Source organism: Montipora capricornis, chromosome 4, assembly GCF_036669925.1.
Source record: "Montipora capricornis isolate CH-2021 chromosome 4, ASM3666992v2, whole genome shotgun sequence".
In the NCBI taxonomy this organism is placed as follows: Eukaryota; Metazoa; Cnidaria; class Anthozoa; order Scleractinia; family Acroporidae; genus Montipora; species Montipora capricornis.
The window spans coordinates 52,587,963-52,605,462 of record NC_090886.1 but is presented as its reverse complement, the minus strand read 5'-3'; the positions used below and the strand labels follow the sequence as shown (position 1 = coordinate 52,605,462).

Below are 17,500 nucleotides of genomic sequence, written 5' to 3'. Positions count from 1 at the left end.
TTGCGTTTCCATGCCAGAATCTGTCATAAATTACCTCCAATAATCTCCAAGCCTGTTGTTTCGATCGAACGTCACGCCGAACAGTAAGCTTATGTTTGAAGCAGACGTTTTTGATCACCTCTTGTTTTAAGGCATCTACGTTAAAAACCTCCAATACAGTATACCTCCTTGCTTTGAAATCCTTCAGGTGCAACGAGTGCCTGATGTCTCATTTATTCGAGAAAGGTGAGCAAAACGTTTTTCTCACGCGCAGAGCACGGTGTAAAGTACATCTTTTTCGAGGGGGTGGTAGTAAGGATATTTCTGCCTCGCTTTCAATTTTTCAGCCCTTCACGCCCTCGCCCGGCCCCTCAGTTCTCGTACCCAGATCTACTGAACGTTGGCACTTCGCTGTGCACAGCCGCCCCTACCCCAATTCCTTCCCCTATTTTTGGGGGGGAAGGAGGACGGCTTTACACAGGCTGCGTTTGTACGACCAGGAACTAGGTGAAAAATGATTGCATGAAAATTTCTGCTTAACGTGTGTTATGTTACTTTTTAAGGATTAAACCACTGCAAAAACCGTGTACGATCAAAACTTGCTCTACGTTGGATCAAAATAGATCGTGACCACACCAAAAAAAAATTTAAAATAGAAAATATCCTGCAAAGGTTGGTCAAGACAACGTGAACATAGGCGTTATTGCCTATGTTCACGTTGTCTTGACCAACCTTTGCAGGATATTTTCTGTGTTATGTTATTCAATAACAACAATAAAAGCAAGGTGACACACGCTAACACCAACCCGGTGTGGCCAACACATCACGCAGCCATGGACAGCTGTTTCGGCCTTTTGGGCCTCATCAGCATGGCGTAGCTAACATACATACCTAGCTGCCACTTAAACTTGGGTGCTAAACACACCCGCCTGGTATGTTAGCTACGCCATGCTGGATTTGGCCGGTTTGCTTAGTGGCTTAGCAATTTTTTTTTTTTCATTCTTACTTGCAACATTTTAGAGTAGTTTAGGTACCTTAAATGTTCGAAATAGTGCCCAGCTTCAAATTAGCGCCCCGCTTCGAATAAGCTCGCCTCCTAAGAGTTAAAATTTTAAATAAGGGCTCCCCGGTTTCCAATAAGCGCTCCAGCCCCCATAAGGCACCTCTTAAAACCTCTAAATTTACCGGCGTCTTCCAATGGCAATTTTTTTAAAATTTAAATTAATTTAGCCCGTGGTCATGTTGCGCGGTTATTTTAAGGAAGACACCTGGCTCCAGTTGTTGGAAGGGTGGATAGTGCTATCCACTGAATAACTCAATTGGTTTTGCTAGTGTTTAGAGCGAGTTTCAATCGACCGTCGTAAAACCAAAAACAAAGTAATTACTTTGGCCAATCAAAAAGGATGGAGACAATCCAGTAAACCAATCAAAACTCGAAGTAATTACACGTAGCCGACACAAAGCGCGGGAAAATGTGCACGCGCGAGCCACAATTGGTTTTGGTTTCACTTCCGATTGGTTGAAAAAATGGCGCGAGAACTTTGAACCAATCACTGAGTGAAGTAAATGCAAAACCAAAGCAATTCGCTAATTACTTTCGACACTCAATTGAAAACCGCTCTATTCGATGGATGGTGATTTATCCGGTGGATAGCTCTATCCACCTTTTTTACAACTGGGGCCTGATTGATAAGTTGTAATTACGTCATTAAAGTTCGAGACCAAAATAACTTTCACAGCAGGGCGCGAAGCTTATGGGGCAAGGGATTTGTTCTCTTCTCATCCTTTCTTGCATTGCACAGTTTTATGTGAACATTGTTTCTGAATCAATCTTTAGAGCCATTGTCTTAAGTTTATGGTGGCAATCTGACGTAGTGGTTAGGGCTCTTGCCTTGAAATCCGGAGATCCCTGGTTCAAGCCACGTTCTAACCACCAGTTGAATTTGTTCCTGCTTGTCCCTGGTTCAATTTCTCAACTGGACTTGTAATAAGCCAACTAACTTGCCCCGGCCAGTTGGGATTCTTAACAGTTGTTGTTGTTGAATGTTCTGCTCTGTTGCAATTGTGTTTCATTGCCCCTGAAAAGCTCCCTATGGGGAGTGGTCAATTAAGTAAATATGATGTATTTATTAAATTTTCTACCTCGGTTATTGCATTTCTCGTGCTCTGATTGGTTCACTCAACCTCGGTTATCAACTCATATACCTTAGTTTGAACTTAAATGATAAATGATTACGCTAAGCGTTGCTAAGCTAATTTTTTTTTCCGCCGGAAAGCGAAATGTCTCTCTGAATAAAGCCAAAAAAAACGTTTTTGTAGAAAGTTTGGATCAATTCCGACGCTCAGAAGTACGCGAAAAGGTAAGAAATGTTTTTTTGATGAGCCCGCGTCTGTAAGACCACAAAGTCTTACACAACATCGCATCAGTTCTCATCAAGTTTTTTCGATTTCGCTCGGATTTGCACGCTTTTTTCGCCCGTGTTTAGTACTTTCTAAACTTTTAGAGTTTAGGGAATTTAATAACACAATTATTCCATTCGCGCTTGTTGGATACGAGACTGGTTATAGCTAACTTAGCGTCACGCGCCTCGTTGGCTATTTACCATCTCATATCCAACGCGCGCTCATGGAATAATCGTTAAGTGCCCTTCAGTGGAGCTCTCCCTGTTAACTAGGTAACATATGCATCTGACGGGAAGATGAAATCAGAAAGGTCACAGAACGCCAGTTTACTTTAAATCTACGTTTTAATAACAATTTTTTTATTGCAACCTTGCAGTATCATTATGTCCTAGTTTAAATATGAAAACAATTGACGAAACTTTGTGAAAATGGCCTAAAATGTACACGAGAAAAGTTTCTCACATTGATATTTGTAAAAGAGGGCTTCGTTTGTATCTAACCGTTGTTGTTGGTGTTTACATTATAGAACATTTGCCACCTCTGCCACACATACATTTTACAGTCTTTTCATCAAGGTCGTCGACACTTTTCGAAAGCTCTCGCCTCTGTTTTGCTATTGCAGGCTCTGCGTTTAGATCAACGTCTACAAATTGCGCCTCCTCCAGGCTTGCGCCTTCTTCACCAGACGGTTCCTCATTCTGTTTCAGTTTAACCGGTTCCTTGACCACTTTATTTTCAAACACGAGAGCGGAAAGTTCAGGTTTGAATGACGATTTCTCAACGTCATCATGTACACTTTCTCTCGACTCCATGCTCTCATTTGATTTTCTCGAAGAGTAGAAATCTTTACCCAGCGACGATTCAATAACGAACTTCGGTTTGTCACTCTTTGACTTGGACTTTGCTGACTTAGCAGCCTCTTTGGGTTTTTTCTCAGCCTCAAACGGAACTGTTCCGAATTTGTCTTTGTCGATGTCCTTTTTCGGTTCCTCTTTCTCGGGTTTCTTTCCAAGTACTTTCTCCAGTTGGCTTTGTTCTTCTTTCCCTTGTCCTGCGGCAGGAAAAAACTCTTTTCCAGGTTCATCCGAGTCGGGACTCACTATTTTTCTCTGTCGGCTGCGCGACCGCCTGGCTTGCTGAGCGTATTCACCCAAAGAATCGATCCCAGGCGCTTCGTTTTTATTCGTGTCTTTGTCGACATTCTCCTCCGTCTCGCTTTCCAGAGCTCTCTCTGACGGCATGTTAATTTTTAATCCCGAAGAGACAGCCTTGCCACCTAGAACTTTGCCCTTTTCCTTGTCTTCTTTGACAAGGCTATCTTTGTCAATTGATTTGATGCCGACAGAGACGTCTTCTTTAAAAGAACTGGTCGTTTTTTCGCCTTCGAAATGCAACTTTGGAAGCAATTGCTCCGTCATTTGTGGTTCCTCAAGGGTACGACTTTCGCTTTTCACCGGTTGTAGGACAATATCGTCAATATTTATCTTCTCCTTGATATTTTTATTGTCGTCTTTATCAGTAAACAGTTTCACGGTTTCTTTCTCTGATTCGTTTTCTTCGTTGATATCAGGAGCGTAACTCTTCAGAACCTCACTTATCAAATCTTCAGCTTCTTTGGAATGTAACATTGCGAATTCATTATCTTTTCGTTTTTCTTCCAGTTCCTCAATTTCCTTCTCCTGTCTCGAAAACTCGTCGTCTCCTTCAAGATCTCCGCTGTCAGTAACCTCTACTTCAATGTGCTCATTTCGCAGCAGCTGCTCCATTTTTTTAGCCTCAGAGAAAATGTACTTGTCCAATGGTGATTCTGTGGCATCTCTGTTTATTGGAGTAGTAGGAGGTGTGGCCGGTCCCTCATCAGAGCTACTATGTTCCTTCTCAACAGAAAGCTGCCTTCCTCTAAGTGTTGGTATCCCTCGTTTTGGTTTAGGCTCACTTTCTTCTTTTGCACTGCTAACCGTGGGTATTGCCGTTGACGCGAACTTCGGAATTTTCTTCTTGCTTTCCACCGGAGAGGACACCACTGGTGTGCCCTTTTGTATGCCCACATGTCCGGGAGCCCTGTTTCCTTTCTCGAGTTCTCCTGGCTTCGGTATACCGCTTGTCTTGGCAGCGACTGGTAATGAACTTGGTGAAGCCTTAGCTGGAACCTTAGACCCTCCAGGGGTAGGTACCTTAGACTCAACTGCTTTGTTCTGTGACGTGGAAGGAATGCGTGACTGGGTCCCGGAAAGCCCATCCGTTGTCGTAGCCTTAGACCCTGAAGGAGTGGGTAACTTAGATTCATTTGTCTTTGTTGATCTTACAGGGTAGGTAGGAATGCGTGACTGATTTGAAACAGGTTCATCATGTTTTGGAGTGGACTTTGTGAACGATGGTATTCTACTTATTCCCATGGGAATGCCTGAACCCTGGGGAGTTGAAGCTGCCCCATGGTTTTTACTCTTCGGAGGTTCATTCACTGGGGGCTGTTCTTCCACCGTGCCGTTGTGTATCAGTGGCTTCTCTTGCTGGCTGTCTTTCCTTGCCACTGAGGGGATTTTGGACCTCGGAACAGAAGACTTGCCAAAGGATGGTATTTTACTGAGTTGCTTGGTTGGTTCATGTCCGTTTGTGGTTGCAGTTGGATCTTTATTCTCTTTGGCTGAATCAGGCCTGTTTTGCGACAGCCCAGAGGAGATTGATATCTTGCCTGTGGGCTTGTCCTTCTGAGAAGCGCTATCCTTACGACTCGATGTTGGAATTGAAGATTTCTTTACTGGATCGTGTCCCCTGTCACCTTTATTTGTCGACGGAATCTTGCTTCTAGGTGGCGTGCGATCTTCGTTCGCATGATGTTTTGCAACGGAAGAGACATTAGAAACCGGGGAGTCAGTTTTTTCGGAATGAGTCGGTGTACGAGAGCGGGATGGAATCTTGGACATTTCACTATGACTTCCTGCCCGGGAACGAATTTCTTCAATTGAACTTTTTGAAGGCGATTTATACAGCGAATGTGAAGTCAAACTTTTGTTACTGGAGAATCTACTATTGTTTTCTACTGTCTTCTCGTTAATTACAATTGGTGAATTACTTCTCGATTGTCCGCGAGGTCGAGCTAGGTCACTTTTTTCACGCCGTAAGCCTGTTTGAGTACTACGTTTGGTGATATCACTAGCTTCACGCTGAAGTCCAATTGGTGATCGTGAGCGCGGGCTCGAGTTATTATTGTCCTGTTTGAGACTAGTGGAAGAGTTTGACCTCGGTGGCCTTGGAACTGCAGAAACGTTCGTGGGCGTTTGTATGCGATTAGGCCTGACGAGATCGCTTTTTTCACGTCGGAGGTTACCGTTTTTCACAATGTCCTGCGCCGCCCTAGAATTACCGACTACTTGTTTAGATTCAACGGCTTTTTTCGGCGCGGTAAAGCTAGAGCTTCTTCTTGGTCGCACTTCCTGTTTTGCTGAGCCTTGATTGGGTAGTCTGTTAACAGGCTTTACAACGCGAGCTTTGTTATGAGCCTGCGTACTGTTATTGACTTGTATAAACAGCGGATATCGGTTAGACTGGTCGTCTTGTTCTTCGTAATGATGCTCGGGTAACGGACCCACCCTATCATCCGAATTACCTGCGCTGTTACTTGGCTCCGACCTTGGAGAGACCGGAGGCTTTGATTCGGTAGTTCCGTTACAAATTGAACCGTTCAGATGCCCTTTCTCGCTCTCACTTTGTTTTCTAAGTTGACTGAAGTCTCCTGACTTGCGTCTTAAGTTGGGTCTTTTCCGGAGTGCTACATCACTGTGGCTCCTTTTGATTTTTCGTGGTTCTGGGGCTTTTTTGACAGGTGCTGGCCTGAACTGGGGCTTTGTCTCTGCTGGTGTGAGGCCAAAACTTGGTCCGGCACCAAAGATAGCTGAGGTATTGCGTCCTATGCACGAAGGATCAGGAAGACTGGAAAGAAAGTAAAAACAGTCAGAAGGAGGTTAATACACTGCATGCGATATTTGACTCGGTTAAGGGCACCAAAAAGGCAAATAATGAAAGATTCACTTTTGTTTGCTCACGTTGTCGTCAAAACCTCAAATTTGTTTTTCACGATGTAAAGGGACTTTAAATCTACTTAGTACAGCGAGGGCGACGAAAACATCACTTCAAATGTAACTTTGCCGACATTAAGTCTTTCACGGTGATTTCATCTCGTTTATGAGAGGTTCGCTTTTGTACGCGTTCGTTGTCGTTAAAACCGCAACTTTGGATATTTCACGTTGTTATGCAGAGAAAAGGAATAAATGCATGCCGCACATATAGCACGATTCGTTTTCCTCTTTCAACCAATAATATTCTTATTTTCTGACGTTATGGTCGTTTCCATTGACTACATCGGCGCTCTTAAACTGGCTCTTGGCATATTTACCCCAATAAACCAACTGCTTCAATTGATATAACGTCCACGAAAGCAGTAACTTAAACTTTCAAGAGGCGCGTTAATTTTAGGTATTCAATTTTCCATTTCTCGTTTTAAAAATCGAGTGACTCGGACTTCATTTTTTATGACCATGCAAACAACCCACAATTATGATAGTCAAATTGCACGACGTTACGGCCGAACAAAATTGAAAAGCAACGCTCAAAACAAGTGCTTGGAATTAATATTTATAATTCATGTTATATTGCATGCTTTCGAACCACATCATGCAAGAAAACCAATGAAGCCTTTTAGAATCACTTGACTAAAACATTTCGGCGTTCGCGTTCAAGTTACAAAACACGACATACAGATTACTCTAATAACTAACAATTTCTCATCCTTGTGAAAAGTTGCTCCCTTAGTCAGCAATAGCTTGCAAAAGTTGCAAACAATTTTTGCTAATTGGAAGTTTCGATTGACATAGGATAATTGGTTTTGGGCTCGTGGACAATCGTGTAATTAAGTTCACAGCTGTACCCCGCTAACCTGATCTATAACACAAGAACAATAAAAGGAGTTTCCCATTGAACACTTGTACCTTAAAGAAGTTCTTCAAGTACAATCGTTAATTTTACACGGGTGATTTAGTTTCAATTTGAAACAAAAAAATTGTCGTAGAGTATTGAAAATGGCTCGTGCGATGGCAATAGAATCCCTTCAGCGTGAAACCACAAATTGATCAGAGCTTTTATAATTCCTTTTGACAAAATATCTTAAAGCGCCTTCTCATCCCTTTGGAAAAGTGCTAAGTCCTCTTATGGACACTAACCACGGTGAATACCACGAAATCTTGAAAGCGAATTGTTTTTCGAACCTTCTTTAACGACCGACACAACTGCATGAATATGGAATCTGCAAATGAATTGAATAGATTTTCAACATGTAAAATAGCTAGTTTTGCTACGAGTGTATTTTGATTATCGCAAAGAAAACAAACTTTTGACGAGTAATACTTAAAGTGGGCGTAACCTGTCACTAGAATATCTATCTTTTTGTCTTATTTTGATGATGTTGTAGCTAAAATCGAACAAGATTAAAGAACATGGTTGGCAAATAACTAGTCCAAACTAGAATATTCGTTGGCAGGAGGATTAAAATGTAAATATTCCTTTAACCACAAATTAAAGCAATTTTTCGGTATCTGGGAATTCGCGCTCGATAACGTAGTCCGAAATTCATGGTGTTAAAATTCAAGCCCAAAACTTCATTGACGCTTTAAAACTTGTTCAAGTGTCTCTTTTTAAGCCTTGTCATGACGGAAAGATCAACGAAAGTGCGGTCATTTATGTCTCACGAATTTGGTAGCATCAACCTGGTTCTTTCCCAGCGTGAAGAAACTCTTTTTCCATCCACTTGGACAGCATTGTTGTCGGAAATCCTTCAAGGTTAAGGGGTTACTTGAAATCGTGAATTCTCTTGAACAACCTTATCGTTCGGACGTAGCTTTATAGAAAGCACTCGGCGATTAGACAGATGTGGAGTAATACTTTTAAACTCAACGAGGAAGACAATATACCGAAGAAGCCTCACCGAAGAAGTCCGACTTGAATTTTTACGCTTGAAAATTCAATACGTTTAGTGTATTGCCGGAATCAGACGGACGTTTGACTTTCTTGGCAAGAGGGAATTGTCGTTCGTAAGAAACCCAAGTAATCATCAGATATGCCAAAGAAACCATTAGGTGAATACGATATCAGGCACAGTTTGACAGTTAATAGTAAACGTCAAAGTACGCTGTATGTCAAGCACAACGCAGTCGATTTTGATTGAACAACACTAAAAGTACCAAGAAAACATCACTTACGGTTGAGACAGTTTCTCCCAGAACGACGCCATGTTAAATTGCACAGTCGGGGTATTCCTCTAAGAATGTTCTTTCGAGTTCTTTAGATGATATAACGACTGCGGACAGCTTTTTCGTTTATTTCCCTCAAAATCCTCATCGAGCGCCGGGAAGACAATATAGTTGTTTCGAATATTCGTTGAACTCTTAGTAAAGCAGTAAGCTTTAGCGTCATTCTCGCCACAAATACAATAAAACCTCGGTTCCCACTGCCTTGTCATAACACAAATACAACGTTTAAATTTTCTCAAACGTACGCAAAAAAACGAGTAGAATTTAAGTTAACCTTGTGGTTTGTCAGTTAGATTTGGCTAATAATAAGAATGACTGCATCTCTGTTTGAAAAGAAACCTCATTTACATTTTGAGCAGACTCACTCAGCTGTATGCACGCCTGGACTCTCGTCAGAACCTATCAAATCCTTTGACAAACAATGGCAATATTCTGACCATTTGGGTGCGTCTAACCCAAGCGTTACATTATTTATAAGTACAAAACCTGCATGAAAGAAACTCGACCACTGGGTAGTTCCTAAGTTAAACTAATCGTGAGCCAACCGTGGTTTTGGATGATCTAAACTTTTCCGATTATGTTATCCGCTTAAATACATTGATAAAATTAACGGGCTCTATTACACTTACAATATTCAATGATATATTTGAAGTATCTTATTTTCATTTGTGATAAAAATCTACGACAGGTATCTGGAATTGATGGACGCATAATAACAGAACATTTATGTTAGATTAACGTTTTTAACCAAGGCAACGAAACTATCAATCGAATGTTACAAGACAGCGGTGACCTCTTCCATAGATGACTCTCACATGAGTACTGTATTTTTCAGATCTTTTAAACGTTGGTTACATAGTGATTAATTTGTGACGAAAGCGTCGCAATTTAGATGTAAAAAGGAACGTTGCGACGCTGGTAGCAACTCTCAGGAATTCTGTAACTCAGGGCGGAATATTAGGAATAATTAAATCCAATGAAAAACCTTTATATGATGGTGGTACAAAAGCGAACATTTTTAATTAAAGCTTTCTGTTTTCCTGTAAAGGTCTTCTCCTACGGACATTGGAACAAAACATGGAAATTGTTTATAGTCGAGCGCGGTAAACCCCGCATTTCGTTTCTTCAAATGATGAAACGAAATTAGTTTCACATTTTTACGACTATTCCTAGCGACTTGTCATGTTTCGATTTCTTCTCAAGAAAGATATAAGACCTGAAATCGTTAAATTCCAAACAAAAGACAAATGTGCAAAGCACGTCACAGTGTCTCATTGAAAGACCCTCGCGCCCAGCTACCCTATTCAAGGCAATTTAAAGCGCACGTAGTGCTATTAGAAATGTTGTGCGCATTTCCGCCATTCGAACACGGTAGTAACAATCGTAAATTCCGACTAAGTGCACAAATCTAAAACTAGACAAAACTTGCATACGAGAAAATTACATTTGTACATAATCGTGGGCTTTCAATCGCCTCAAGCTTCGTAAAATTACCGTCAACTCAAAGATGAGGTATTCTTAGTTTGATGCGAGTTGAAAAGTTCATGTTCGATCAAACACGCGATGGGTTTTAAGGCATTCACTTACCAAAGCAGGTAACGTCAGCGCACTGGAAGAATATTCGTATTTCAGAGCGAAGTATCTCACAGCGTCTATGTTGTGGGTCAGGCCGACAAAAACAAAGGGTCCAAAAGAAAGTTGAGCGCGGTGATGCATGCTCACAAAGACACGCTTATGTAAATGAGTGTGTTTTGCAACAAGTTATCGCCCAGTTATCACGGATCTATACCGAAGGACGTCATAGAGCTTCTCAACAAAGACCAATCAGCGTTCGAAGCTTACATGACCAGTCGAATTGCCCGAGCAGGAAGTTATCATCCCAAAGAAGTGTGCTAATATTATACTTTCTTTTCGTAATACAATGTTATGAATTGTACCGAGAGGATAATGATGAACAAAGCTTTATGGTCCTTTATGACTGAACCAGACGTCAACAGGTCGGACTTTCGCCTGTTGAAAGTGCGAACGTGAATATTTCATCCTTCCTAAATTTCTTTCGTTTTCGAAAATAAGTCACTGTTCTGACATTTCGTTTTCTCTCCTGTCTTCAAATATTTGGTAATCCAAACAAACTCTTCGACACATGTGTCAATCGTCAATATTTAGTTTGTACGAGAAACAATACACCACGCGGTTGATTGCACTCATGATCAGAACACCTTGCCACAGTGGTGGTTAGTGAGTGGATCATGCGCAATTGAGTTACCTAGGCGATAGTTATTACCACAATCATCCTTGAGTTGTTTTGCCTGTTCGATGTTTTTTACTGATTGCAAAACCAAAACCAGTTATATTATTAGTGGACAATCACCACTTCTCATGGCAGTTTCCAAACACGATCGCTGCCGGCACATCACTTTCAGACTTGTTAATTCTAACTAGCTCTAACTCTAACGTAATATTTCAAACTGAGTCCAGTTCGGGGGTTCTGAAATGATATCTCAGATTCATCACTTACTCTATCGATCTGTGCATGGATTAAAAGAAATGATTGCAGTGGCTAACAGCGACTTCCCCCGGTATAAATATACCAGTTTTCTTTAGTAGTTTAATTAAGCTGAGTAAAAGTTTTAGCTAAGTCATTACGAATGGACTTTTATATAAATGGACGGATATAGTTTTGCTTGACCAGAAATCACTAGAAAGTTCAAGCAGTTTCTTCAAATACGTCGACTGTCTGCATTCTCAAAACGCCGTCATCGAAGTAGTCTGGGTTTTCTCAACCTCGCTAGCAACCTTAGCCTTCAAGTGGTTGGTGAAAAAAGAAAGACTTGAATTCCAACTTACACAAAGGCGCAGGAACGTGGCGCTGGCAAGACGGTGAAGCGAAGCGGAAGACTATCGGAAACAAATAGAACTAGACTGCAGAATACGAGCTTTCCAAATCTTTCACGATGGTAATTCGACCTTTATCAACTCGTTTGATAAAACCAAATTTCCATGTTTCACTCTCCCACCGACGCAGCACTAGAAATTTGTAGACTGCAGAATACTCGACCACTTATTTCTAACTTGTCGCATCGGGTATCATTTCAACTTTTTGCCAAATGAGAATGTCTGTCATGTCTGCATCGAAACCCAAAAAAACCGTAGGAGAATCTTCTTTTAAACCACTAATATAAAGTCCCAATGGAGAGCCTCTTTAATAAGACTAAAGCTCTTAGTTTATCATGTCTTGAAGGCCGAAATCCCACAATGGACACAACTTATGAGCCTAAAGTTTTTTTCAGCTTGAGAAGCAGAAAGAGGTGAATCCAGACAGGAAACAGATATGCCAAATAGGGCTGACTAAAATAACACTGAGTCAAAATGAGCTGCTGTATTCTGATGTCTGCTATGTTAATCTCACCAACATGATTAGTTCTCCAAACATTATAAAGGTCGACCGAACTATAACGTTGAAAAAAATTTCCTTTGAAGGCAATAAAAGGACGTGTGGAGAGGAAAGAGAACATCGTTTAGCGCTAATGATGCAATCACTAATTTTGGCATTGCAAGCAAATTCTCAGAGTATTGTGCATTCTCAGTGATCTGGAAATCTGTGAAATGGTTGCAGACCAAAACAAAACAAAGAAGAAAGAATTTCTTATTATGACAATTTAAACCCGCCGATATTTGTTTACCAGCGGAAACGCTAGCGACATAGTCTTTTACAGATGTTGATAAAGAAAAGATCCAATTTTTTCCTAAGGCGATTGGCAAAACTTGACATCCTTGCTACACGAATGTCTTCTAGTCTGGAAGACTCTTAAATTGTCTTTGGTGAAAATGAGTCAACAAACACATATTTTAAAGAAACTAAAAGACTTCATAAAAGAAGCCAACTTGGCATACTTAAGTAAGGCTTTTAAATACGAGTCCTAGAACATATACTGACTAACAGTAACATATGCCAAGTAGCAATTCCTCGAATTCTTTACATCTGGCTAATAGTGGGACAAGTTGTGCTAAGCGATACACGGTTTCCCGACTTGACAACCTCTGTTAATAGTGTTTTCAAACACATCAAGTGCAATTGGATTCTTTTGTGTATCTTAGCGCTTAATATTAAATCAGACACACATGGAGATACAGTGTTAACTAACCTGGACTCCCTTTCTCCAAAATAGGAGAGCATTAGACAGAAATAAACTGGGTAAACTGCTTTCGAGGGATAAATTATCCAACGTTAAATCGTGATTGAACAAAAGTACTTCATGTGTGAAAGATTCAGACGCAGAGCCCAATTAAAGCCGGGTAAAACCACAACAAAGGAGTTAAAAAAAGGTGACATCTTTCAATGAAAACTGATAGAGGTCAAAAGGCATTGTTTGTCTGTCATCAGATACGCGTAATTATCACATGACAATCACAGATATTGTCATATTGGGATATTGTGATTGTGATATTGGTCAGATTTCCAAGATAGAGGACTCCGTCATTCCCGAGAAATTAAAAGACTTTTAGACGGCCGGAAAGTTTGACCCTGCATTTCGGGTTAATTACCTTGGTGACCCCCTCCCCCCCCTCCCCCCCCCCCCAAAAAAAAGCAGAAAATCCGAATTTTGCATGTTTTTGATATTTTAAAAGATTGCTTGAAATCAGTCTGAAAGTACCGTGACAAATTGTAAAGCCTTTTAACTTAATAATTTGTAACAGTTCAACCACGCACCGCAAAAGAGCCCTTATTGCTCTTGATACAGCCTTTCCGTCTCTGTTGGTGGCCAGTTGACACGCGCTGAGTGGAAGTAATTAATGTGCATCAAATCTCAGAAACGATGGTCTCCCCTTGATCGACAATAAATTGGCAAAAATCCGGAACATGTTCAACTGCTATAAGACTCGTAGACGACACAACGTAGTTTCATCTCCCATTCAGCAAGAAAATAAAAATTAGAATCCAAGAAACCGTATTAGCAACACTTGTTTTGTAAATGTCTGCTTGGGCAGCGAGTGCCCGAGTTAAACCGATCGGATTTCCTAGAATTTCTTTGTTTTTGACTCTGCCGTTTGTTATGAGATCGCAGCAAACTTACAAACTTTAATTAAACAGTGATAAAATCTTCCTATGTAAAATACTCGATATATGTTCACATGATAACAATCCATCTTGGGTTTTGCACACAGTGAAAATAATTTATCGTGGAAAAGTTTTGAAATTTTGTTAAGTAAGAGCCAAACATTCTACATTTCCCCTAAGAAATTGTGTTCACTCAACACGGCTTTGGAGAAACGTAATAATGAGAAATATACCATCTTTGATTCCATTTTTCCCCCATAATTTTGATGGAACGTGACTTTGAATTTCATTTAAACAGTTAATTATTTATATCCTTCTCTTTGTTTCTTGGCAACTAAAAGGCTTAAACAATGACATAATCATAACATGATCTGAGTCAGAGCATTACTAATGCTCTGACTATTACGTATTGTAAAAGAAGTGACTGGAAATTTCAGTACCTCCCTGCCCGAACAGAAAACAAGTTTCTTGAGTTTTCCGTTGATAAAATCCTCTTCGTTTAAGAGTAAAACAAGAAATTCCCAGTTTTCCGGAACATACCGTCGTAATTGCCTACTCAGTTTTTTCCGCAAAACAACGACCACCCGATATTTCAGTGCTTAGGGTACAAACTGCTGTTTTTTCGTCTTTTATTGGAGCCTAAACACTTGGTTCTACACTTTAGTCAGATGAATACCGTGATAAAATAGACAAAACATTTCCCTTGTACATTATTCTCAGTAAATAAACTTTTAAAAAGATGTTGCCTCTACCATATATCGTACGTGAATCACAATGATGAACTAACTATCTGGTAGCAGACTATTCGCCTAGCTTGGTCATGATGACTTTTAGGTGCAGCGCTGAATTTTTTAGTGATGTTTAAAACTAACCTGGTAAAATGGCTTCACTGGTCCAGTATTGACAGTCGTAAAAATCAAAGCACTTTTGGTTTCGGGTAACTGAAATGAACTTGGAACGAAACACAAGTTGAAGCACTGGTATTCAACGTAGGAATAGCGCAGGAAATTCATTGCCGACACTTTTCCTCTTTGTTTTCTGATCGGTGTTAAAAGTGGTCCGGGAACAAGCTGAATGAAAGTGACCAATCGCTTCTCGTAGTAATACAGTGGCAACAAATATTAAAGGCACTTGCTAAACGGCTTTGCAACTTAAAAACACTCATATCGTGGAAAGGAAGACGCTTACTTTTTTTTAGGTTTAGCAAAGTGTTCGAACCGCGGAAATGATAATTCATTGTACGAATAAAAAGCACGAATTAGTGAGCATGCTAGAATGATATAACGCACTACTTATGCACGTTTCTTTTTTATTGAAAATAAACAGTTTAATTAAACAAACAAACACGAGCAAACTTCAAGCGATACCTACCCTGGTAGCTATTTTTCTTCAACGAAAACTGTTACTCTTAAAGCTTTTTTGGGGATAATTATTAATGCCGGGTAGCCGGTATAAAGCAACTTTGTGTTCGACCGCGGTACAAAAGAACTCACGGCAAAGTTGCCGAGATCAAGATAAATTTGATCAGTTACCAACAGGAATTTACCCTGAAATAGCTCTACCGTCGGGTCAGGGAAACAAATAACAAACCACTAAACGCTGTAAACGGTGAGCTGAAAAATAAAAATTATTAAAAAAATAGCCATAAAATATAAGTGACTCTGCGCCATCATTGCTCGTAGCCCGTCAAATGAACCGTTGCTATTAATATTAAAAGCTTCTCTGGCGACAGCACATTTGTTGCATGTGAGATTAACGTTGTTTCGAGCAAAAATTATATATGTTCAAACAAAAATAGAGAGTTTCGCATGATGAATTTTCTCGCCTCAATTTGGATGTTTCAAACACCTGTCGCATTATATTGTTGCCACAAGACAACAGCTACGAAACCTACGCCCAACATCAAACATGGAACAAGTTGGCAAAACGTTTTACCCATGCTAAATTGCAAAGAAAACAGTTCAAAACGCGTGGTACTTACAAAATACCATCCTTGAAGTTGGTGGGATCTCTTGGCAAATCCAAAATTCTACGAATATGAAAGATTGAGGGTTTTGAATAACAAGAACGTCTCAGAACAATGACACAGTCGTATCTGCCAATGAAGATTTTGCAAACTTCAAACAGACCAATAAGGCAATGTTTACCTCTGGCGTTCCCTTAGCCGTAAGCTTTCCATATTGTTCTAAAAGCCAAGAGTTTCCCAAATGCCGTTCTCAAACCTTCTTTTTACAAGTTATCGTTATTTACGAGACCTGGAAACAGCTATTTTTCTCCGGCCGTGCGAACGGCGCTTCGTGAAATCAAAAGTTAAATTATAAACTTAGATTACTCGAGCAGAGCCAACTAGCGAGACAGGTGAAAAGAGAATGCTAGTGTCTTCTCGATTTACTGCAAACTCTTTGATCTGATTGGACCACTGGCTTAAAAGGTAAATTAAGTACTGTATTTAAATTGCAATTTTAATGACGAAATTGGCGCCGATTCCAATATGTTTACCGGAAGGTATAAAGTTCTTCATATGTCTGAAGAAAATGTGCATTCTGGCCACTCTCGTTTATAAACTGTACAGACGTAAAGAATATTTTAAATTTCCTTTCAGTTGATGTTATCCAGCCTCTCCGACAAAATCTTTGTTTCCCAAACAAATGCTCTTATATTTAAAGTGAAATTATGCCGATTCCAAACACAATATTTCTTTTAGCGTTCATATCTGATTGCATTGTTTGACTTCGTAAATAGAACTCAGCTGGAGATCAATTCAAGACCATGTTCAGCTTTGTTTTAGAAGCAATGTTTTGGCAATAAAATGCATTTGGCGTCATCCGTTGGCTATACAGGTTAAAGGTCTTCATGATAAAATTAAGTCGTTTTCACTTGTGGTTATCGTAATATTTTTTATAAGGATCGCCGGTAAAGCTGAAACTATCCTCATATTCAAAAGCGTCTTGACGTTCCGAGCATTGGCCCAAACCATAACAGGCGTTTTTCCTGGATATTTTGAAGTTAGTTCGGAAATTGTACAAGGCATTTGAAAACAGTGTTTCGGTCTTTTCCCATCTCGAAATTCTTACATGCATGGGATGTACTTGTGCTGTGGTATATCTAATGAACGGTTTATCTAGTTGGAATACCGTAAAATTCCGAAAATAAGCCCCGGGGCTCATATTTTTCAAAGGCCCTTTTCGAGGGGCTTATTTTTGGAGGAGCTTTTATTCGGAGGGGCTTATCTACGGAGGGAAATTTGGGTTTCCAAATCGATTGGGCTAGCCTTATAGTTAGAAGTAAATTTACCCTTTTTGCTTTGTTTTTCTTCGTATTTGAGGGCAATTTTCCAAGTACAAGCTCCAGGGGGGCTTATATTTGGAGGGCGATTTAACGGAGAGTTTTTTGCGTTACCGCTTTGGGAGGCTTATATTTGGAGGGGCTTATACACGGAGGGGCTTATTTTCGGAATTTAAGCGAAGGTGGTAGGGGGGAGGGGGGTGACTACAGATGAAAAAGGTGTTTTCATTCAAATACAAAATATTATTGTTAGTTCGGAAGCGTTAGTTTTGGTAAATTATCTCAGCATTTTTTTCCACGATGGTAGGTTTGTAGCGAATGGGTAGTTCGCCGATATTGTACAACTTTAACTGGACGGAACAATCCCCGAATACTTATTGCAGCGCTAATGGCGTTTTTCTTGAGTATGTCCTTGCTTAAAATCCTTTCTTTTAGGTTGCCACAAATTTGGTTCTCTTCACAAAGCCCCCAA

At 40.3% G+C, this 17,500-nt stretch overlaps 1 protein-coding gene across 3 annotated transcripts; it reads right to left on the bottom strand.

Annotated features, from left to right (window-relative positions):
* Window positions 1-2,703: 2,703 nt before the first annotated feature.
* Window positions 2,704-16,109, bottom strand: LOC138047360 (nucleolar and coiled-body phosphoprotein 1-like). 3 transcript variants are annotated; one of them, XM_068894178.1, is made up of 3 exons: window positions 15,891-16,109; window positions 15,725-15,772; window positions 2,704-6,312 (listed from the first exon to the last, which is right to left on the bottom strand). In XM_068894178.1, exons 1-3 carry the CDS (start codon window positions 15,920-15,922, stop codon window positions 2,898-2,900), a joined length of 3,495 nt encoding a protein of 1,164 aa, XP_068750279.1. In that variant the 5' UTR covers window positions 15,923-16,109; the 3' UTR covers window positions 2,704-2,897. The 3 variants fall into 3 exon arrangements, with proteins under 3 accessions (XP_068750279.1, XP_068750282.1, XP_068750281.1); XM_068894181.1 differs by lacking the exons at window positions 15,725-15,772; window positions 15,891-16,109 and adding an exon at window positions 12,830-12,953; XM_068894180.1 differs by lacking the exons at window positions 15,725-15,772; window positions 15,891-16,109 and adding an exon at window positions 8,634-8,998.
* Window positions 16,110-17,500: the final 1,391 nt, after the last annotated feature.